This window comes from Muscardinus avellanarius (genome assembly GCF_963383645.1).
Source record: "Muscardinus avellanarius genome assembly, chromosome: 3".
NCBI classification, from domain to species: Eukaryota; Metazoa; Chordata; class Mammalia; order Rodentia; family Gliridae; genus Muscardinus; species Muscardinus avellanarius.
In genome coordinates this window covers 38,577,116-38,601,769 of record NC_137788.1, presented here as the reverse complement: position 1 = coordinate 38,601,769, position 24,654 = coordinate 38,577,116, and the positions used below count along the sequence as shown (strand labels likewise).

Genomic DNA, 24,654 nt, shown 5'->3' with positions numbered 1-24,654 from the left:
TCCAAATAAAATATAAAACAGGTCTAGGGGTATAGCCCAAATGTAGAAAGCCTCTGGGTTCCATCCCAGCACCACCACCACCACCACCCCACCACAACAACAAAAAGATGAAGACGACAGTAGAACTCTTTCTCACAATTTTTTTTTTTTTTTTGGTGGCACTGGGGGTGGAACTCAGAGGCTTTCTACCTCCAGGCTATACTCCCAGACCTTTTTTATATTTTTATTTGGAAACAGGGTCTCACTAAGTTGCTGAGAGCCTCACTATAGCTAAGGCTGGCTTCGAACCTGTGCAGTCCTCCTGTCTCAGCCTTCCAAGCACGGGAATTACAAGCGTGCACCACCATGCCCGGCTCTTTCTCACAATTTTTAAAAAATCTCAGAGTGATTTTTATTTTTTTTGTCCTTGGGATTGAACCCAGGGACATTATTCATCTGAGCTACATCCCCCAGCCCTATTTTTTATTCTTTATTTTGAAACAGGGTCTCACTAAATTGAGGAGGACCTCACTAAGTAGCTGAAGCTGGCTACAAACCTGCAATCCTCTTATCTTAGCCTCCAAATACTTGAATTACAAGCATGTGCCACCACACCTGGCTGTGATCTTTTTTTCTAATTCCCCAAATAATTAAATTCTTCAAGTAATTTTCCAATCCTCTAAAGCTTATTGTATCTATTCCATTTTTGTTATTCAAGTCTTTTACTGTTATTTGAATTTTCATCATATTTCATTAACTAAATGGTAAACTATCAGAGGTGAGGCTGTTTTTTGTTCAGTGATACCTTGGAAGCTGAGCATGGCAAAGACAGGAGGATCACAAGTTTGAAACTAGCTCAGGCAACTTAGTGAGGCCCTGTTTTAGTAGTTTGTTTTTTGTTTTGTGGTACTGGGAGTGGAACCCAGAGGCTTTCTACCTCTGGGCTATACTTCCAGACCTATATATATTTTTTTGGTGGTACTGGGGTGGAACCCAGACCTCCAGGCTATACTCCCAGACCTATTTTATACTTTATTTGGAAACAGGGTCTCACTAAGTTGCTGAGAGCCTCACTAAGTAGCTGAGGCTGGCTTCGAACCTGTGTGATCCTCCTGTCTCAGCCTCCCAAGCGCGGGGATTACAAGTGTGCGCCACCACGCCTGGCTCCAGACCTATTTTTATAATTTATTTGGAAACAGGGTCTCACTAAGTTGCTGAGAACCTTACTCAGTAGCTGAGGCTGGCTTCGAACCTGCACGATCCTCCTGTCTCAGCCTCCCAAACGCAGGGATTACAAGCATGTGCCACCAAGCCCGGCTGTGAGGCCCTGTTTTAAAGTAAAAAAATAAAATTAAAAAGGGTTGGAGGTGCAGCTTAGTGGTAGAGTGCTCTTTTGTTTAATCCCCAGTAACACAATATAAAAGTAATAACAACATATTTTGCTTTTTAAAAATTAGCAAAGAAGAGCCATGTAAATAACAAAGGTATATACGGTATTTATAAAGACATTAACTGTTCTCAAATTCCTGCAGAACTTTTTAGGAAAAGTAGTAAAATTGATTAATATGTAAGTATAAAAAGGTACATGGATAGCTAAGACAATTTAAAAACAAAGACAAAGAAAAGAAATCCATTTTATTAGTCATCTAAACATTTCCAAATTTAATTGTATATTACCAAATTTACTTGTTAGTTAAAACCATGATATTATTGGAAGAGGAACAGATTTTAAAAATAAAATGTAAGAGAAACAATGCCCCAGAGACAAACACATGCATGTAAGAAAAGTTGGTCCTTCATAGGTCAGTAGAGGAAAGGCTGAACTATTTGACAAATGGTTTTAGAGCAATTAATGGTTCTTCCAATAGAAAAGATTAAAATTCAGAGGGAAATACACCAAATGATGGATGTGCATGCATAAATATATCACTTTGAATTTCCCTATGAAGTATAATTACAAAAAGATTTATATTTATTTATTTATTTATTTATTTATTTATTTATTTATTTATGGTGGTACTGGGGTTCCTGGAAGCCCTTCTTCCTCCAGGCTACACTCCCAGTCCTATTTTATATTTTTGAAACAGGGTCTCTTACGCCAGCACGGCTGGCTTCGAACCTGCGCGATCCTCCTGTCTCCGCCTCCCAAGCGCGGGGATTACAAGTGTGCGCCACCACGCCCGGCTTTACAAAAAGATTAAAAAAAAAAAAAAAAAAAAGCCAGGCATCAGCATTTGGGAGGCTGAGACAAAAGGATCGTGGTTTGCAGACAGCCTCAGCTACTTAGGCCCTCTGCAACTTAGTGAGACCCTGTTTCAAAATAAAGAATACAAAATAGGGCAGGGCGTATAGCTCAGAGGTCAAATGCCCCTGGGTTCCATCTCCAGACCCCCTCCCCCCAAAAAAAGCCAGGCATGGTGGCATATACCCATAATCTTAGTAGTTGGGAGGCTGAGACAGGAGGATTGTTAAGTTTGAGGACAGTCTCAACTTACAATGTAAGAGACTCTTAGCAATCCAGCAAGACCCTGTTTCAAAATAAAAATAAAAAAAGGGCTACAGAGAGAGCACTTCTGGGTTCAATCCCCAGTATATGCACAAAAAAGTTAAAAAAATAAATACACACATGCAAAAAAAAAATCCTAAAAGTGAAAAGATTAAAATTAGATATGTGGACAAAAAGAAAGAAAGAGAATCTAAAAACTCAAAAGCTACCAGAAAAACAAAGAACACAGAAAACTTCTTTCAATGGGTAATATGTGAAAAACATACAAGTTAGACATTTGACCTTATCAAAAAATTAAAACTTCAGCTGAGACTGGAGGATCATGGTTTGCGGACAGCCTCAGCTATTTGTGAGGCCCTCTACAACTCAGTGAGACCCTGTTTCAAAATAAAGAATAAAAAATAGGGCAGGGGGTGTCACTCGGAGGTCAAATGCCCCTGTGTTCCATTCCCAGACCCGCAAAAAAAAAAAAAAATTAAAAAAAAAAATTAAAACTTCAAGCCAGGTGTGGCGTTATACACCTGTAATCCCAGTACTTGAGAGGTTGAGACAGGAGGTTCAAGGACAGACACAGCAATTTAGTGAGATTCTCAGCAATTTATGAAATTGTTTCAAAATAAAAGTTTATAAAAGGATAAAAGGTATATCTTAGAGGTAGAACACCCCTGGGTTTAGTCTTCAGTACTAAAAACAAAACAAAATAAAACTTCAGGGGCTGAGAAAATAGCTCAAAGGTAGAATGTGTGCTTAGTATGCTGAGGCCCTGGGTTCAATCCCTAGCACCAAATAAAAACAAAACTCAATGTATGTAACAAAGGAGTGCTAACCAGAACAAAGTACTATAGATGAACAAAGTGATAAATAATTCAGTAGAAAAAAATGATCGAATCGGATAATTAAAAGAACAGGATAGATGATGGCTAAAATTGCATAAAAGTGATGCTAATCCTCACCAGTAATTGAGAAAAAATAAATAGAAAACATTTCCTGTTTATCAGGCTACTGACAATTCAGGTTGAGGCCAGGTGCGGTGGCGCACGCTTGCAATCCCAGCCTTTGGCAGGTGCTGAGACAGGAGGATCTGGGTTTGCGGACAGCCTCCGCTACTTAGGCCCTTTGCAACTCAGTGAGACCCTGTTTAAAAAATAATAATAAAAAAAATGGCTGGGGGTGTAGCTTGGATGTAGAATGCCCCTGGGTTCCATCCTCAGTACGGCAAAAATATAAAAAATAAAAATAAAAAAATTCAGGCCGACAATACTGCATATTGGTGAGAATATAGGGTAAAATAGTACTCTCACTCAGTGTCGGTGGGAGTTGTTTGCAGTAATCCTTGATTCCTTTGGTACAGTCTTCACTAAGTCAAGGCTGGTATGGTAGGACGGAATATAGTAGAAGTGTTGGTATATGCCTTCTGAGGATAGGTCATAAAAGGCACTGCAGCTTTTACCTTGCTCTTTTGATTCCTTTTAGGGGAAACCAGTCTTGCGGTGAGGATCCACAAGCAGCTCTTGGAGAGGTTCACGTGGAGAAACACCAAGGACTCCTGTCAAGAGCCAGCACCAATCTACCAGCCATGTGAGTGAGCCACTTTGGAAGAGGATCGTGTGGTCCCGTCAAGGTTTCTGATGATTGCAGCCTCAGCCAGTATCTGATGCCAACTTCATGAAATATCCCAAGCTAGAACCAACCGTACAGCTAAGCTTCTCTTCTTAATTGCCTTACTCATAAAAATTATGAGAGATAATGAATTATTATTGCTCTTTAAAATTTTAAAGTTTTGGAATAATTTGTTACCTAGCACTAGATAACTGGTCTAGCTACACTGGAACACAAATGCACAGCATTTAGTAAAACTGAAAGTGTTTATATCCTATAATCAGATATTCTATTTTAGCTATATCCCCAGGAGAAATTCTAGAATATATGTATATAAGGAAAACCAATGAACAAAGATGTTCATTGAAGTACTGTTTGTAAAGAAATTAAAAAGCAGCCAGGCATGGTGCCACATGCTTCTAATCCCAGTACTTAGGAGGCTGAGATAGGAGGATCATGGTTTGCAGACAGCCTCAGTGAGGATGAGCAACTTTGCTACTGAGGCCCTCTGCAACTCAGTGAGACCCTGTTTCAAAATAAAGAAGAAAAAAAATAGGGCTGAGGGTATAGCTTAGAGGTAGAATGCCCCTGGATTCCATCCCCAGTATCACAGAAAAAAGAAAGAAAAAAACAACTTGTTGTTAGTGAAATAAATACATAAATAATAGCTAACACTATTTACCATGTTCTAGGTACTATTCCATTTGATTCACATATTAATTTACAAAACAACCTTACTGGATAAGTACTCTTATTACCTCTATTTTACAAATTAGAAAGCTGAGGTATATAGGGCTTCAGTCACGTCTCTGAGGTATATGTAGCTAACAAGCAGTGGTGTTAAACTTTGAAATAAAATGTGGTATATTTTTAGGATAGATTATTTTGTGGTACTTAGGGATAAGTGAGATCTCTGTGGATGCACACAAAAAAGCAAGGTATCAGTATGAGTAGCCAGTGTGGTATCTTTAATTAAATAAAAATACACAGAACAATGTTACACACACACACACACAATTTATTTATTTTATTTTTTTGGTGGTACTGGGGTTCCTGGAAGCCCCTTCTACCTCCGGGCTACACTCCCAGACCTATATTATATTTTTGAAACAGGGTTTCTTATGCCAACGCGGCTGGCTTCGAACCTGCGCGATCTCCGCCTCCCAAGCGCGGGGATTATAAGCGTGCGCTACCACACCCGGCGTCACACACAATTTAAAAATAGACTCTAAACTCTTCTTGTGGCTTGTGGGGATGGTTAAAGTGGACTTTAGTTATTGTTTAGAAATAGTGATTAATTCTGAGTGGTAAGCATGTGTATGTAGGTGTGCTAGTCTTTGTAATTTTCTGTATTGTTAAATGTTTTTAAATTTTAAAAAAGGCTGAGCATGGTGGTAAATAAATGCCCGGAATCCCAGTACTTGAAGGCAGGTTCAAGACCAGCCTCAGCAAGTTAGCAAGATTTGCAGCAACCTAGCAAGATCCTGTTTCAAAACAAAAAATTAGCCAAGTGTGGTGGAGCACACCTATAATCTCAGTACTTGGGAGGCTGAGACAGAAAGATCACAGGTATGAGGACAGTCTCAGCAAGTAGTAAAACTCTTATCAACCTAGTGAGACCTTGTTTCAAAACTAAAACTAAAAGTACAAAGAGGGCTGGGGGTATAACTTGGTAGTAAAATGCTCCTGGGTTCAATCCCTAGTACCATACCAAAAAAAAAGGGGGGGGGCTCAGAGATAGACGGCCACTGGGTTCAATACCCACAACCACCATCACCACCACCAATTTTTAAAAAAAGGGGATCTAGCCGGGCGTGGTGGTGAACGCTTGTAATCCCTGCACTTAGGAGGCGAGACAGGAGGATCTCGCAGGTTCGAAGCCAGCTGCGTTGGTTTAAGAGACTGTGTTTCCAAATAAAAATATAAAAATAGGTCTGAAAATCTTTTAATGGAACATTTTAAAGTTGTGATTTGTCATCAAATTCTAAAATTTGAACAAAGGAAAGTCACAACTTGGGGTTGTTACGAAGTTGTCATTTTTAGTATCCACTAATGTGCCTGGCAGAGGACAAACGATAATGAAAATAGACATGATCTTCGCTGTTACTGAGTTTATAGTCAGTTGGGCAGTCAGACAAAACAAAAGTAGGTATGCAATTTGTGATAAAGGTGTAAAAGACAAGTAAAGTCTACCAAAAACCACAGACAAAAGTGTTTGTTTCCTAGGATGCAAGGTGCTAAACCCTCCAAAGAATGACTAGAGGGTGCTACCACCGCGTCCTATTGTCCGGACTGAGCGGATGCGACTAGGGAGGTTGTGTGTGTGTGTGTGTGTGTGTGTGTGTGTGTGTGTGTGTGCGCGCGCGCAGTCACTGGGGGTTGATGCAGGGGCATTGTACCCCCGAGCCACACCCCCGTCCTATTTTATTTATTTGAAACAGGTCTGGCTAGGTTGATGCGGCTAGTACTTGCGGAGGCTGTCCTCGAACCCGCAGTCCTCCTGGCACTGCAGACGCGCCACCTCGCCCGGCGGACCTGGGGTTTGAGCGCGCCGCGCCGTGGGGCAGGGCGCCGGCCTTATCTGATCTTGCGGCGAGAGGAGTTTTCATCACTTGAACTTCCTGATTTTTATCTCCCAAATGCCTTCCTTCCTCAGCGTTTCCCGCAGATCCTCCAGCCGTGACAGCCTCTAGTCGGAGTTGACTTTTCTCGCGCGCCCCCACAGTCGCTGGGTCTCGGCGGGCGGCAGGTGGGCCGGAGCCCTCAGCGCGCCCGCTCCGCTCGCCCTCGGCGGCCCGCGCGGCCCCGCGCCGGCGCTCGGCGCGCGCTCCCGCGTGTCTGCGCCCGGAGCGCGCCGGGGCCCGCGCCTCCTCGCGCCCGCGGCGGCCCGGGGCGCGCGCGCCGCCTCTCGCGCGTCCGCAGGCCGGCCCGTCGGCCCCCGCGGCGCGCGCCCGGGACGGCCGGGCTTCCCACTCGGGCCGGCTGGCTCGTGGGCTCGCTCGCCCCGCCCCCGGCGCCGCCGCTGGGCGCTTGCGCGGGCGCGTGGCCGTGGCCGGGGTCTCCGCCGCCGCCGGAGCCGCCGCCGCCTCAGTCAGTCAGTCAGTCCCCAGCAATGGCGGAAGGAGGTGAGCGAGAGGAGCTGCTCTCGCCGCCGCCGGTCTCTCCGGCCAAGCGGCGCTGCGCCTGGCCCAGCCCGCAGGCTCAGCACCCTCGCGGGGCGCCGGGGGCGGCCGGCGGCGGGGCGGGGGGCGTCGGCAGCGGCTGCCTGGCGCCCGGGGCCCGCCCCCACCTGCAGCCCGAGTCCTTGCTGGACTGCGCCGCCAAGACGGTGGCGGAAAAGTGGGCGTACGAGCGGGTGGAGGAGCGCTTCGAGCGGATCCCGGAGCCGGTGCAGCGCCGCATCGTCTACTGGTCCTTCCCGCGGAACGAGCGGGAGATCTGCATGTACTCCAGCTTCCAGTACCGCGGCGGCCCGGGCGCCGGCAGCGCCGGCGGGGCCGCGGGCGCTTCGCCGGCCGAGGAGGGGCCGCCGCCGGCCCCCGGGGCCGCTCCGGCCGGCTCCGCCCCCGGGCCCGCCGCGGCTGGGGCGTCCCCCGGGCCGGGCACGGGCGCTGGCGCGGCCGGCGGCGACGGGCTGCCGTTCCGCCGGGGCATCCGTCTGCTGGACAGCGGCTCGGTGGAGAACGTGCTGCAAGTCGGTAGGTGCTCGCCCGACCCCGCTCGGTCCCCGGCCTCCTCTCCTGCAGGTGCTTCCTCTCTGCCCGAGCCCAGAGTCGAGATCGCGGCTTTCTGCCCAAGTCCGGCACCCCTGCTGAAGGACAAACAAGACACATAAAAAACTTTTCACAACGTTTCTTTCAGGTCCACCGCCGCTCTTTCCTCCACTGGCCTTCTTCCCCTATTTCTTTTTGTTTGAAGAGCGAATAGGTCTTACTCTTTATCCTGTGCCCGACAGAAAAGCAAAAAGGATTGGGAGGTGTACGTTTTTGTTTGAAATGATTTGGGAAATGCGTTTTTCTGATTTAAGTTTAGAGAGGAGAGGATTGTTGGTGAATCTGGAACAAGCGGTCTTGGAGTGTTTGAGGGACAGGCTGTCACAGCCAATCTATAGTCCTAGCAGATTGAATCCGGGTGTAATTAACTTTAACATTGGAGAAAGCAACAAAATACTGTGCCTTTCAGACGATTTTCATTGTCTACTTTAATTTTTTTTTTTCTCCTGGACCAGTGATGCTTGGGAATCTAGGCTGAGGACTAACAATAACCGAAGATGGAAATGTGACAGCTTCTCTTCTCCACACCCCCACCCAAGGAAAAAAAGCCACACAATCTGGAGTGGGGGTGGGGTTTGTCTTCCTTGTCAGACCGGGGTAAATCAAAAGCTGGTCACGTTGGGTTTTTCAAATGCTTTTCATTTAACAAGTCTTCACATTTGCTTTTGTTTTATCTTTTTGTTTGTGCTAAATTGGAAAACGGTTTTTTTTTTTTTTTACTCCTTCTCTGAAGCTTCTAGTCAGTTTGATAGTATTAAGTATATAAATACAGTGCACCTGATTTGTGGAATGGTTAGGGAGAAAGAAAAAATGACATTGTTTAACATTCACTTGCTATTTGGAAAATTAAAGCACTGTTTTTTTCTATTTGGATTATTACAGCATTCTGGAAATGCTTTCTACACATCTTTATGCGGTTTATTGTGCAGTATATGCTCATATTTATTGAAGAAAAATTGATTTTTGAAAAGAGTTGGAGGTTTCACAAGTACACACACACACACACACACACACACACACACACACACACACACACACACACACACATATATACACGCACGCACCCCTCTCCAAACATCTAGCTCTCTTCTTTTCAGGTAAAACCAGCATACTTAAAATTCTTTTCCTTTGAAGAGTAGTGTAGTGCCATGTTTTATTTGAAGCAATATGCTTTTGGTTATTGAGAATCACGAATCCCTTGTTTCTTATTAAAACAACAGCAAAACACAACTTCTTTTGCAGATGTGAAATACAAGTTTATATGATGCCAGAATACAGTAACAGTGGATTTAGAAAGTTTTGCTTATTTAAATGAGATTAGGCCTTTGTGTATTTATGTACGTTATAGGGAGAATGAATTGAATAAACAGACAATTAAGATGTACAGCTTTAAATGAAATACTGAAAACATTTTAAAAATGAACATAAGTATTTCTTTACTAATCTGTAGACTTTAATTTTTCTATGACTTTAGATAAGTTAACTTTTAAGATGCTTGTTTGAAATACTTTAAATTGAAAAGAGTCAATTTAAGTGGATATTTTATAGTAAGAGATGAATTTCAAACATGAGGGGACAAATGAGGGAGAAGAAGAGTTTTTCTTTTTTCGGGTCTGGGGGATGGAATCCAGGGGCATTTGACCTCTGAGCTACACCCCCTGCCCTGCTTTTTATTCTTTATTTTGAAACAGGGTCTCACTAAGTTGCGGAGGCCTCACTAAGTAGCTGAGGCTCTCTGCGAACTGCAATCCTCTGGACTCAGCCTCCCAATTACTAGGATTACAAGCGTGCGCCACCACCACCACCACGCTGGGCTAGAGGAAGAGTTTTAAAGAGGCATCTTTTTTTTTTTTTTTTTAAGGTACTAGGGATAGAACCCAGGGATATTCTACCTCCAAGCTACCCCCCAGCTCTATTTTTTATTCTTTATTTTGAAACAGGGTCTCACTAAGTTGCAGAGGGCCTCACTAAGTAGCTGAGGTTGGCCACAAACCTGTGATCCTCCTGTCTCAGCCTCCCAAGTACTGAGATTACAAGCGTGTACCACCGTGCCTGGTATAAAGAGGTATCTATTTTTAAAGTGATTAAAATGTCAAGTTTGAAATGAAATCAGATTTTGAGTAGTTCCAGATTATGTTTAAGTCAGATTTTTTTATGGTATGATAGTTGGTATGCTTGTAGAATGATGGATTCTTACAGTTTTGTGGACCCTGAGAAAAACATATTCAAACATTTTTTGATGCACTTTGGATTTTACAGATGAAGATAGGAGAATGAATTAACTACTTTTAGGTAATGTTGACATTCATTTATGCAAGTAAGTATGGAAGAGAAGGGTATTCCATTATGTATCATTTTAAGTTCTATATTTTGGCATGAATCACCTACTAGTATGTAAAACTAGAGATGCATCCCTCATCTCCTAAATTCAAAGTTCTTATAAGATAGATTTTATAAAATATTGCCAAGAGATGAGTGAGAAAGTGATTTGCATATAGCAAGATAGTAATATGATCTTCATATTATAACCTTACTTCAAGTTCAGTTTATGTACTAAGTGGTGATAATTAAAAATTCCATATATTTCCTTACTGTTTCTCAGTCATATTATTTTTTTGTGGTACTGGGGCTACTCTTCCACCCCCATTTTTAAATTTTGAAACAGGGTCTCACTAAGTTGTTGCAGAGGGTGTCACTAAGTAGCTGAGGCTGGCCACAAACCTGCAGTCCTCCTGTCTCAGCCTCCTAAGTACTGGTATTATAAATATGGGCTACAGCCGGGCGTGGTGGCGCACGCTTGTAATCCCAATGCTTAGGAGGCTGAGACAGGAGGATTGTACAGGTTTGAAGCCAGCCTCAGCTACTGAGTGAGACTCTCAGCAACTTGGTGAGAGACTGTTTCCAAATAAAATATAAAGTAGGTCTAGGAGTATAGCCTGGAGGTAGAAAAAGGCCCTGGTTTCCACCCCCAGTAACACACACACACACACACACACACACAAGCTACAATGCTGGGCTTCTCAGCCATATTATAACCTCAGAATTGAGAGGCTACTGAATGCTGTAGAAAAGAAGGAAAGTTGGAGTATTTCTATAACAACATCTTTTTAAAGAAAAGACTCAGAAAGGAATTCAAACTTTAAAAAGCACAACACACACACAATTTTGAAGGAAAGTAAAACAAAATTCCTACAAAAAGGTAAGTTAAATTCTTTAACTTCTGATTATTTTAGACATTGATTCAGTAATGCGAAGTCAGTGGACTTTAGTATAATATTATGTAGAAAATTATTGTATAGAAAACAGATTTTTTTTTTTTTTAACGGTACCGGGGATGGAACCCAGGGCATTGTACTTCTGAGTTGCACCCCCATACCTATTTTTTAGTTTTTCTATTTTTTGAAACAGGGTCTCACTGAGTTGTGAAGGGCCTTGCTAAGTAGCTGAGGCTGTCCCAAACCCTGATCCTCTGGTCTCTGCTTCCCAAATGCTGAGATTACAAGCATGCACCACTAATCCTGGCCAAAAACAACAGATTTTTTTTTTTGGTGGTACTCGGGGTGGAACTCAGAGGCTTTCTACTTCCGGGCTATACTCCCAGACCTATTTTATATTTTATTTAGAAACAGGGTCTCACTAAGGTGCTGAGAGCCTCACTAAGTAGCTGAGGCTGGCTTCGAACCTGTGCAATCCTCCTGTCTCAGCCTCCCAAGCACAGGGATTACAAGTGTGCGCCACCACGCCCGGCCAAAACAACAGATTTTGAATCATAACTAAAACTTTCCACTGTGATGTCAACAAATAAGAGAACTATAGGTTTGTTATGCCTAATGACACTTTTTTTTTTTTTGGTACTAAGAATTGAACCCAGAAGCATTCTACCTCTGAGCTAATTCTCCAACCCTTCTTATTTATTTATTTATTTATTTATTTTTGAAACAGGTTCTTGATAGGTTGTTGAGAGTCTCACTACTTGCTGAGGCTGTCCTCAAACCTGGGTTCCTCCTATCTCAACCTCCCGAGTACTGGTATTAACAAATGTGAGCTACCATACGTGGCTTAAGGACATGTTCTTTTACATAACAGAACTGAATCAGAAGTATTGTTCCTTTTAAAAGGAAAAAATTGCTGGGTGTGATGGTGCATGTTTTTTTTTTTTTTTTTTTGGTGGTGGTACTGGGGTTCCTGGAAGCCCTTCTACCTCCGGGCTACACTCCCAGACCTATTTTTACATTTTTATTTGGAAACAGGGTCTCCTAAGCCAGCGTGCGTGCGGCTGGCTTCGAACCTGCGCGATCCTCCTGTCTCTGCCTCCCAAGCCCGGGGATTACAAGCGTGCGCCACCACGCCCGGCATGGTGCATGTTTTTAATCCCATTACTTGGGAGATTGAGATGGGAAGATCACAGGTTCAAGGATAATCTCAGCAATTTAGTGAGGCCCTTTGCAACATAGTGAGAACCTGGTTCTAAATAAGAAAATCGAAGCCAGGCGTGGTGGCCCACTCTTGTAATCCCAGCATTTGGGAGGCTAAGACAGGAGGATTGCAGTTTGAGTACAGCCTCTGATACTTAGTGAGGCCCTCTGCAACTCAGTGAGACCCTGTTTCAAAATAAAGTATAAAAAATAGGGCTGGAGGTATAGCTCAGAAGTAGAATATTCATACCCAGTACTGGGAAAAAAAAAAAAAAAAGACAAATAAAATCGGGCTGGGGGTGTAGCTCAGAGGTAGAGTGCTCCTGACTTCAATCCTCAGTGCCACAGATAAATAAGAAAAATAATAGTAAAAGGAGAAATTGCAAATTAATCCTTTCATGGATATCTCTAAGTCTGAAGCTATGTCAGTAGTGTGCTCAGTCACTGTTATGAAGGCGATAGAATTCTGTTACAAGCAACTGCATTTTAAACCTGTTTTAAGATCCTATGGAAATAGGAGTAATTTAAACCTGCAGAAAACATTTATTCAGGAGTTTGCAGATGGTAAAAGAATGAGATAACTATAACTTACTAATAGTTTTAAGATTTTGATCATTTTTTGCTATCTACCATGTTTTAAATTACTTTCTCTGAGTTTGGTAGAACTTTATTAAAGGAGGTTTGCACCATCTCAGGGAAATCAGAATTGGTTAAAGGAAAAGTGAAGTTAGCAGTTTTTCCTCCCATAAACAGAAATAGTATATTTATTGGACATTTTTAAAAATTGGGTAGTCATGCAAGGGGCCTTCTGTACTTGGTAGAACTTAATTGTATAAATACTTATCCAGAAAATTTCAGTGGATTCTGACAGATAACTATGTAATCCCCATTTTTTTAGTCTATGCATTTTCAAATAAGCACATAATTTATCCTTAGTCTTCAAAACTAGAGTCACAGTGCTAAGTATTACTTTATATGGAAGAGATAAAATTACAAAACTAACAATAATAGTAAAAAAGAGGTTTATTTCAGGAAGTTATTCATAATTTAAACATCATATAATAAATCCATAATTGCGTGCAGTTGTATATCATCAATAAACATGTCTGAAATTTTTCTACCATTTAACTTTTGTGAAATGTACCAGTAATAAGTGTAATAGTTGATTTATGTATATGTGTTTCTGGGAATTGGAATCCAGGGTTTTGTATGTGTTAGGCAAGTGCTCTACTACTGAGCTATGTCTGCAGCCCTAGTTGTTGACTTTTATATGTAATTTGTTTTCATCTGTGTTGTTTTTTGGGGGGATTTTTTTTTTGTTGTTGTTGGTACTAGGGGTGGAACCCAGAGGCTTTCTACTCCGGGCTATACTCCCAGACCTATTTTATATTTTATTTGGAAACAGGGTCTCACTAAGTTGCTGAGAGCCTCACTAAGTAGCTGAGGCTGGCTTCGAACCCGCGCGATCCTCCTGTCTCAGCCTCCCAAGCGCGGGGATTACAAGCATGTGCCAACACACCTGGCTTTTTTTGGGATATTTCTATACCTAAAAAAAACTTCATAGAGTCCTGTAAATCAGATATAATCATAATAAAATTTCATATGGAGGAAAATGACCAAATTTATATTTAAGATATTCTATCACAAGCCAGCCATGGCAACTTAGTGAGACCCTGTTTCAAAATAAAAAATAAAATAGAATTGGGGGTATAGCTCAGAGGTAAAATGCCCTTGGGTTCAATCCCCAGTACTGTGCATAGACACACACACACACACACACACACACACACACACACACACACACTTTCTAGATCACAGAAGGCATCTGCATTTCTTTAAGGAATAAGTAGTAACTTTTTTCTTCTTTTTTTGCTGTGCTGGGGATTGAACCCAGAGCCTTGTATATGCTAGACAAATTGCTCTACATTGAGCTATATCCCTAGTCAAGAAGTAACATTTTTTTTATTTTTTATTTTTTTGGTGGTACTGGGGTTCCTGGAAGCGCTTCTACCTCTGGGCTACATTCCCAGACCTATTTTATACTTTTTTAAATTTGGAAACAGGGTCTCCTAAGCCAGCGCGGCTTGCTTCGAACCTACGCGATCCTCCTGTCTCTGCCTCCCAAGCGCGGGGATTACAAGCGTGCTCCACCACGCCCGGCCCAGAAGTAACATTTTTTAGTTTAGAATTTTTTTTTTTTTTCAGTACTGGGGATGGAACCCAGGGGCATTCTACCTCCTAGCTACAACCCCCAGCCCTATTTTTATTCTTTATTTTGAAACAGTGTCACTGAGTTGCAAAGGACCTCACTAAGTAGCTGAGGCTGTACTCACACTTAGGATCTTCCTCAAGTGTGTGCCACCACGCCTGGCTCAGAAATTTACTGTTTTAAAATCAGTTTTTATTTTTTTAAAGCAGTAAGTTCTTTTCCTCCCCATCCACCCCAGCACATCATATACATGTATCTTGATGTTCAATAAATAGTTATTGAAAGAATGAGTAAATGAGTGAATGTTGAGGACGTACTTCTCAGTGTTGTAAAGGGGCTGGGTGCCAGTGTTGTAGTCCCAGCTACTTTGAAGGCTGAGGCAGGAGGATCCATTAAGCTCAAAGCCCATGATTTTGAGACCAGCCTGGACAAAATAGTGAGACTGTTTCAAACACAACAAAAACCCCACAAAACAAAACAAAATGAAACAAAATGTGGAGACAGAAGGCTAAATTTTTAGTATGTGTGACATGAGAAGATATGGAGAAAACTAAACTTTTTCATGTAATAAACTATAGCACTAAGTAGTATGTGTTATAACCTGTATATCTTCTTTGGTGACTATATGTTTTGTGTGAAAAATGATGACTTACCAATTTCTTTCTTTCTTTTTTTTTTGCGGTGCTGGGGATTGAACCCAGGGACATCCTACCTACCTCTGAGCTATACCCCCAAATCAATTTTTTAAAAATAAATCTTATTTTTATTTATTTATTTATTTTTATTTTTTATTTTTGGTGGTACTGGGGTTCCTGGAAGCCCTTGTACCTCCGGGCTACACTCCCAGACCTATTTTATACTTTTTTATTTTTGGAAACAGGGTCTCTTAAGCCAGCGGGGCTGGCTTCGAACCAGCCCGATCCTCCTGTCTCTGCCTCCCAAGCGCGGGGATTACAAGCGTGTGCCACCACTTCCGGCCCACAAATCAATTTTTATTCTTTATCTTGAAACATGGTCTCACTAAATTGCAGAGGCCTTCCCTAAATAGCTGAGGCTGGCTGTGAACCCCGGATCATTCTGTCTCAGCCTCCCAAGTACTGGAATTATAAGCGTGTAAAATGTATATAAATTCTTTTTTGTGTGTGTGGTACTGGGGAATGAAATGAATTCTTATAAAGGTGACTTTTGCAAGGATAGAGTTTGGAATTTTAAGATAATAAACTAAGATGATGGGTTTTATTTTAGAAGTTATCCCTAGGAGTTAAAGTCTAATCATATTAAAATGTGAGTATATGGTCTAAATTTTAAAATGAAAAGGCTGGAAATTTATTTATGCCTATGTGGAACAAGTAACTTCTTCTTTTAACAATGGCTATGAAACATTGGTATCTTATGGTGAGGGCTATATGAATCTATACCTGTATTAAATATAGAACTATACACTAAAAAGTTTGTGTTTGATATTAGAAATAGACAGTAATTCTGGGCTGTGGAAATAGCTCAATGGAAGAGGGCTTGCTTCACACATATGAGGTCCTGTATTCAATTCCAGCACTGTAGGAAAAAAAAGGGCAATAATTTATTCCAGATTACTTTTATGTAAATGTTCTACCTAGTAATTTATTTATATGCTCTTTTCTTTCCTGATATAAGTGGCATGCTTTTTTGCCACATTTAGCCAATTGTTGAGATGGGATGTTAAGGAAATCACACTCATTTTAATACTAGCTTTAGCAAAATGTGATCATATGTTAAATTTTTCTGTGATACTTTTCACAGTGATACATAGCCACTGATTAATTTTTGTTTTCAATATAACTCTTCCCTTCTTAGAATAGATAATGTGATTTTGCCCTAACTGATGCTCAGAGTTTATCAAATGAATGAGTAAATAGTCATATATCTTTTTTATGTTTATGTAGTATGGGTATGGGTATTTTCTTTTTTTTTTTTTTTTTTTTTGGTGGTACTAGGGATTGAACCCAGGGGCATTCTACATCTGAGATACATCTCCCAGCCCTGTTTTTTATTTTTATTTTTTATTTTGAAACAGGCTCGTACTAACCTCACTAAGTAGCTGAGGCTGGCTATGACTCTGCAATCCTGTCTCTGCTCCCAAGTACTGGGATTACAAGTGTATACCATGGCTCCCAGCTTGGTATATGCATCTCTTAATTGATTGATACATGGCTTTGTGGCTTAATTTCAAGATATTTCTGATTTTAGAACATTATAGAGAGCTGGGCATGGCGGCGCACGCTTGTAATCCCCGCTCTTAGGAGGCGGAGACAGGAGGATCACGCTGGTTTGGAGCCAGCCTCGCTGGCTTGAGACCCTGTTTCCAAATAAAAAAAATATAAAATAGGTCTGGGAGTGTAGCCCGGAGGTAGAAGGGCTTCCAGGAACCCCAGTACCACCCAAAAAAAAAAAAAAAAATTATAGAGAGAAAAGAAAAATACCTTTGAAGCTTATTATTAACTAGTTCTTGATTATTTATTGAATTAACAATTACTTGTGTAAGGCTCAGATATATATATGTGTGTGTGTGTGTGTGTGTGTGTGTGTGTGTGTGTGGTGTATGTATATATATATATATATATTATATAAAATTAAACCCAGGGGCATTCTACCTCTAAGCTATATCTTCCCCTTTTTTAAAATTAAATTTTGAAAGAGGATGTTTTTAAGTTGCTCTGGCTAAATTATTGAGTTTGGCCTCAAACCTGCAATCCTCATGTCTCAGCATCCCAAATACTGGAATTACAGGTGTGGGCCACCCTGGCCAGCTTGAAATTCATAATTTCTTGGGCAAAAAAATATCTGCAAGGTTTGGGTAATATCACATGTTGCTTGCTCAGTATTTCAAGCCCAGAAATCTGAGTTAATCCTTGAGGAAAACAACATTAAACTTATTTCAAATGTAAGCTGCTTTGACTCAGCAAGCCACAAGAGTTAAAAACAAGGATGTCAGAGTTGGGAGTATAGCTCAGTGATAGAGTATTTGCATAGTAGGAGGCAAAGCCCTAGGTTCAGTCCTCAGCATCACTACCACACACACATATCAGAAAATTTTTGGATGGTATCTGTGTCTCTGAAAAAGAAACAGTGCAACAGGATAATGAATAAGATCTAAGAGTTGCCCAGCTGCAGAAATAAAATCTTGGATTATGAAATGAATTTGTGATTTTTTTTTTTTTTTTTTTTTGGTGGTACGAGGGATGGAACCCAGGGGCCTTCTACCTCTCCCAGTCCTATTTTATATATATTTTTTATTTGGAAACAGGTTTTCTTAAGCCAGCTGAGGCTGGTTTAGAACCTGCAGGATCCTCCTGTCTCAGCCTCCCAAGCGTGGGGATTACAAGCGTGTGCCACCACGCCTGGTCGAATTTGTGATATTTTAATGATACAGTAAAAGACCTCTATTGGTTTAGAAAAATTAAGATTGCTCCAATACATTAAAATCATGTGGGGAGATTTTTTAAAATGATGCTGTCCAGGACTCACCCCCAGATTAATTAAGGCAGAATCTATTGAGAATGAGGACCATATTTCAGAATTAAAAACAACAACAACAAAACATGAACAACAACAACAACAACCAAACGTCCAGGTAATTTTAGGTGCAGCCAAGGTTCAAAAACACTGCTCTTTAAAAACATTTACTTTTATTAGTGTTATTACTCTTTCTAAACTTAAAGTTGGCAATCAAAGCATTATGTAGCTGTTGTGGTGGTGCACACCTGTAATCCCACTACTTGGGATGCTGACACAGGAAGATCTCAGGTTTAAGGCCAGCTTCAGCAATGAAGGGAGGCTTTCAGCAACCTAGAGAAGACCCTGTTTCCAAATGAAAAATAAAATAGATCTCGGAATGTAGCTCAGAGGTAGAGTGCCCCTGGGTTCAAGACCCAGCAGCACAAAACAAACACACACACACACACACACACACATATACATTATGATGTAAGTTTTACAATGCAAGTGTTATGAATCATACCAACTTTCTTTTCTACTTCTGTCCTCTTTCACCTATGTTTAGGTTTGTTAATGGATCTCTAGGAGAAATGTTCTTTTATTACTTAAAATTATTCTCTGGATTTTTGAAAGTCTTATTCCAAAGTATATAAATTGTCAATGTCAACATCATCAAAAGACTCCATCATTACATGGTCCAGATGTAATACCAAGCTGTAATTTTCTTTATGCTTGTTCACTCATTCATTAATTTATAAAACTTAGTATTTTTAATGTTCTGTGCAAAAGAACTTAATTTCTCTGTTACAAAGAGTATACAGTTAGTACAGGAAACATATAAATAGCATTTTTCTTTTTGTGGGACTGGGGATTGAACCCAGTGGCATTCACCTCTGAGCTACACCCACAGCCCTGTTCTATTCTTTATTTTATTTTGAAACAGGGTCTTACTAAGTTGTAGAGGGCCTCACTAAGTAGCTGAGGCTGGCTGAGAACCTATGATCCTTCTGTCTTAGCCTCCCAAGTACTGAGATTACAAGCATGTACCACCATGCTATTGCATTTAGTGAAATGTTTTGTGGTAATAGATGTAATTGCTGTGGAGGCAAAGAGTAGGAATTGGTTAACTGGGGAAATGAAAACAGCTGGGTATATTGCTCTATTTTAATATAATCCCAATTTTAAGAAATACTATATTGCATCTAATATTGCAAAAAAGGATTGAGAACACTATTTAGTTATGAGTTAGATTAACCCTTCATGAGATTCCTTCTTTTTTTTATTTTTTATTTTTTTGGTGGTACTAGGGTTCCTGGAAGCCCTTCAGCCTCCAGGCTACACTCCCAGACCTAATTTATATTTTTTTTATTTGGAAACAGGGTCTCTTAAGCCAGCACGGCTGGCTTCGAACCTGCGCGATCCTCCTGTCTCCGCCTCCCATGCATGGGGATTACAAGCGTGTGCCACCATGCCCGGCGTATTTTATACATTTTTATTTTTTGGAAACAGGGTCTCTTAAGCCAGCACGGCTGGCTTTGAACCTGCACGATCCTCCTGTCTCTGCCTCCCACGCACGGGGATTACAAGTGTGCACCACCACGCCCGGCTCTTGAGATTTCTTCTTTATTAACATTCTATATGCTTGATAATCTAGTACATAATTGATCCAAAGAATAATATAGACAAGCAGGAAAATGACAAAAATATCAGATACTAATGCTATTTTCTCAGGATAAACTTTACAGATTTTTGGCTTTATAATATCTTTTTTTTTAATCTTCGGATAACCCTTTTAGTTTTCTTTAACAAACTATTGCTTAGAACTAATCAGTAAAATAGACTTTTATCCATCCATTCATTATCTTGTGGTCTGTAAGCATATGTTTTGTGTCTTTGAAAGCCTTGGTGATAATTACATTTTTTCCTTATTCATTCGTGGTTTTATTGAATGGAGCCTGTAGCATTACTAGATTCAGGAAAAGCTAGTGAAAATACTTTTAATCTTGTTAATATTTTCTTTTACTCAATATTATTGTACTCTTTACTATTATATTTCCATAAGTATATATATATGAATTTGTATATGTATATGTCTACCCTATATGTGTATAAGATTTAGGCTTTGTACTGTCTCTCAATTTCCTCAACTGTTAATGGACAGAATTTCTTTCTTTCTTTTTTTTTTTTTTTTTTTGTGGTACTGGAGAGGAAACCCAGGGGCATTCTACCTCAGAGCTATACTCCCAGCCCTATATTTTATTCTTTATTTTGAAACAGGCTTTCGCTGAGTTGCAAAGAGCCTCACTAAGTAGCTGAGGTTGTCCGTGAACCATGATCCTCCTTTCTCAGCCTCCCAAATGCTGGGATTACAAGCATGCACCACCATGCCCAGCTCTATGGTTTATTTTTTGTAGGTGTGTGTGTGTGTGTGTGTGTGTGTGTGTGAGATGCTGGGGATTGAAATCAAGCACATTGTTCCTCCAAGCTACACCCCTAAACCAATTTTATTTTTTGTTTTGAAACAGGATCTTGGTAAGTTGTTGATAGCCTCACTAAATTGCTGAAGCTGTCTTAACACCTGTGAACCTCCTGTCTCAGCCTCCCAGCCATGCACCACCACACCTGATTTCACAGGTTGTTTTCAGGATTAAGTTAGTTAATATGTAAAGCACTTAGAATCAGGCCTAGCACATATTCAGTGTTTTGTAAGTGTTCGTTATTATTATCATAGCTTTGACTAAAATTGTTGAGAGTATTCTGTATTTGTTATCTTCCCTTCCATAACCTTCGTTCCACCTCAGAAGCCTTTATAGTGTGACTTGGGCTCTCACTTACTAAATTAAAATTGATCTCTTAACTGTTGCCAGTGACCTGTGATTATAATAGCATTTTTTCCAGTCTTCATTCTTCATGTCTTCTGTATAGAATTTTATATAATCTACTGTGCCTTCCCCTTGAAACTCTCCTTCCTAGATTTTTTGTTTTATTTCACTATTATGGGTTTCTTCTTACTTTCTTTATTTTTTATTTTTTATTTTTATTTTTTGGTGGTACTGGGGTTCCTGGAAGCCCTTCTACCTCTGGGCTACTCTCCCATACCTATTTTTACATTTTTATTTGGAAACAGGGTCTCCTAAGCCAGCGCGTGCGGCTGGCTTCGAACCTGCGCAATCCTCCTGTCTCTGCCTCCCAAGCGCGGGGATTACAAGCGTGCGCCACCACGCCCGGCGTTACTTTCTTTATTCTTTTACCTCACAAAAGTAGGATGTACTTTTCTGCCTCGAGTCTTCTAATTTAGCAATATAATATATTTCTACAACTCCAATTACTGTTTTATGAACATAAGATATCATAATGGTTAAAAATTTGTTTAAAGCAACTGTACTCTCATTTTCAAATGAAATCTTAGGTGGAATTCCAATTTTTGCAGTAGATAAAAATCTGAGCTGTTTGCGGGGATTGAGATGGAGCCCAGAACTCCATCAACTGAGCCAGCTTCTTATTCTTTTTGAAACTTTGAAGCACTTCTAAATAATCTTAATGTTGAGATTTGGAGTCAGGATATATGCCATAGTTTTCTCAGCTGTAAAAGTGTCAGGACTTTTGTGAGGTTCTAAATAAGCTGATTTTTTTTATTTTTTATTTTTTTTGCAGTACTGGGATGGAACTCAGGAGCATTCTGCCTCTGAGCTACACCCCCAGCCCTATTTTTTATTCTTTATTTTAAAACAGGGTCTCACGGAGTTTAAAAGAACCTCACTAAGTGGTAGCTGAGGCTGTCCACAAACCACAATCCTTCTGTCTCAGCCTCCCAAGTGCTGGGATTACAAACATGCGCCACCACGCCTGGCTTAAATAAACTGATAGTTATGAAAATACTTGGTAAATATTACTGTTATTTAATTTTTTTTGTGGTACCAGGGATGGAACCCAGGGGCATTGTACCTCTGAGCTACACCCCCCAGCCCTATTTTTTTAGTCTTTTTATTATTTATTTATTTATTTATTTTTGCGGGTCTGGAGATAGAACCTAGAGGCATTTGACCTCCGAGCTATACCCCCTGCCCTATTTTTTATTCTTTATTTTGAAACAGGGTCTCACTAAGTTGTGGAGGGCCTCACTAAGTAGCTGAGGCTGTCCGAGAACCGCGATCCTCTGGTCTCTGCCTCCTGAATGCTGGGATTACAAGCGTGTGCCACTACGCCTGGCTCAAATATTACTGGTCTAGATGACAAAGTCTATCTTTGGTTCCTCCTCTGAATTCAAGATCAGCCTGCATATTCGTCTGTTAGGTGTTTTTAATTAGATACTCTATAGCCACTCAAAGTCTACATGTCTAATAAAACATATAAAGAACTCCAGCTACTCAACAAAAAAACAAGCAACCTGATTAAAAAATGGGCATAGGGCTTGAATAAACATTTCTCCAAAGAAGATGTATAAATAGTCAATAAGCACAAGAAAAGATACTTAACACCACTAATCATTAGGGAAATGGAAATCAAAACTACAAGGAGATACCAATTTGCATCCATTAACATGACTTGTTTAAAACAAAACCAAACCCTTAAAATCTAGAAAATAACTAATGTGGGCAAGAATATAGAAATTGGAACCTTTGGGGACTATAAAATTGTGTAGTTGCTATGGAAAATGTTGTAGTAAATTCTCAAAAACTAAACATAGACTTTTCATATGATCCATTAGTTCTACTTCTGTATATATAATCCAGAAGGATTGAAAGCAAGGATTTGAACAGAAATTAATCATTTGTGTTTATAGCAGCATTACTCAAATAGCCAAAAGATGGAAGCAATTCAACTCAAAGATGGAATGGAGCAGCCGCTCACTGTGTCACATACCTGTAATCCCAGTACTTGGAAGGTTTAGACAGGAAAATCACAAGTTTGACGCTAGTATATAATAACTTAGTGAGACCCTGTTTCAAAATAAAAGATAAAATAGAGCTGGGGGTGTAGCTCAGAGATAGAACAAACACCCTTGGGTTCAACCCCCAATACCACACACATATATAGAAAAAAAAAAGTGGAATGAATCAGCAAAATGTGGTACGTGCATTACAATAGAATATTATTCAGTCTTAAAGAATGGAATCAGCTGGGTGTGGTGGTGCATACATGTGATCTCAGTACTTGGGAGGCTGAGACAGGAAGAGCACAGGTTTGAAGGCAGCTTCAGTAATTTATTGAGTCCCTCAGCAACTTAGTAAGATCCTGTTTCAGAATTTAAAAAAAAATTAAAAAATAAATAGGGCTGGGGGTATAGTACAGAGGTAGAATGCCCTGGGTTCAAGCCTCAGTAACACACACACACACACACACACACACACACACACACACACACACACACACACACACATATGGAATCCTGATAGATGCTACAATATGGATGAGCACTGAAAACATTTTGCTAATTAAAATAAACCAAAAGGACAAATATTATCTGATTCCACTTAGATGAGGTATCTAGAATAGGCAAACAGAGATAGAAAATAGAATAGAGATTATCAGGAACTAGAGGGAGAGAGGAATGAATAGTTATGGTTTAACAAGTACAGTTTTAGTATGGGATTATGGAAAGTTCCAGAGATAGTGGTGATAGTTGCACAAAAATGGTAAATCATCAGCTAGGTGTGGTGGCACACGCTTGTAACCCTTGTCCCTGGGAGACTAAGGAAGGATTGTAGGTTTGCGGCCAGCCTCAGCTACTTATTGATGCCTTCCACAAAATTAGTGAGACTGTTTCAAAATAAAGAATAAAAAATAGGGCTGGGGGTGTGGTATAGCTTGAAGGTAAAATGCTTCTGGGTTTTAATCCCCAGTACTGCAAAAAAAGGTAAATCATATGTATATTTTATATACAACAAAAATGTTTAAATATGCATATTGTATATGTAAATAAAAGTTAAAAAGCCATGTATTATTTGATTTTTTTTTTTTGGAACTGGGGACTGAACCCAGAGGCATTCTACCTCCGAGCTATACCCCAAGCTCTACTTTTTATTCTTTATTTTGAAACAGGGTCTTACTAAATTGTGGAGGGCCTCTGTAAAGTAGCTGAGACTGACTGCAAACCTGTAGTCTTCCTGTCTCAGCCTCCCAAGTACAGGGATTACAAGTGTGTGCCACCACAACCGGCTCATTATTTGATTCTCTTTTTATGAAATGTCTGGAACAGTCAATCCTATAGCTGGAGAGTAGATTAGTAGACGTCTTAATGGGTATGGAGTTTCCTTTTGTGGTAATAAAAATGCTCTAAAATTATATAGTGGTAAGCTGGGAGTGGTGGCACACACTTATAATCCCAGCATTTGGGAAGCTGAGATAGGAGGATTACGGTTTGTGAACAGCCTCAGCTACTTAGTGAGGCCATCTGCAATTCAGTGAGACCTTATTTTAAAATAAAGAATAAAAGCCGGGCGTGGTGGCACACGCTTGTAATCCCCGCACTTGGGAAGCTGAGACAGGAGGATCGCACGGGTTCGAAGCCAGCCTCAGCTACTTAGTGAGGCTCTTAGCAACTTAGTGAGACCCTGTTTCCAAATAAAAATATAAAATAGGTCTGGGAGTATAGCCTGGAGGTAGAAAGCCTCTGGATTCCATCCCCAGTACCACACACACAAAAAAAAAAGAGAATAAAAAATAGGGCTGGGGTTGTGCCCCTGGGTTCCATTCCCA

General features: G+C 40.6%; 1 protein-coding gene across 1 annotated transcript in view; it reads left to right on the top strand.

Moving 5' to 3' along the window:
- Window positions 1-7,196: 7,196 nt before the first annotated feature.
- ZSWIM5 (zinc finger SWIM-type containing 5) overlaps window positions 7,197-24,654 on the top strand; it is a gene marked incomplete at both ends in the record, with an annotated part of 147,935 nt that continues 130,477 nt past the window's right edge. The window contains one exon of the mRNA XM_080692184.1: window positions 7,197-7,782. Coding sequence (XP_080548310.1) covers window positions 7,197-7,782 — 586 coding nt within the window. The remainder of the gene's footprint in view (window positions 7,783-24,654) is intronic.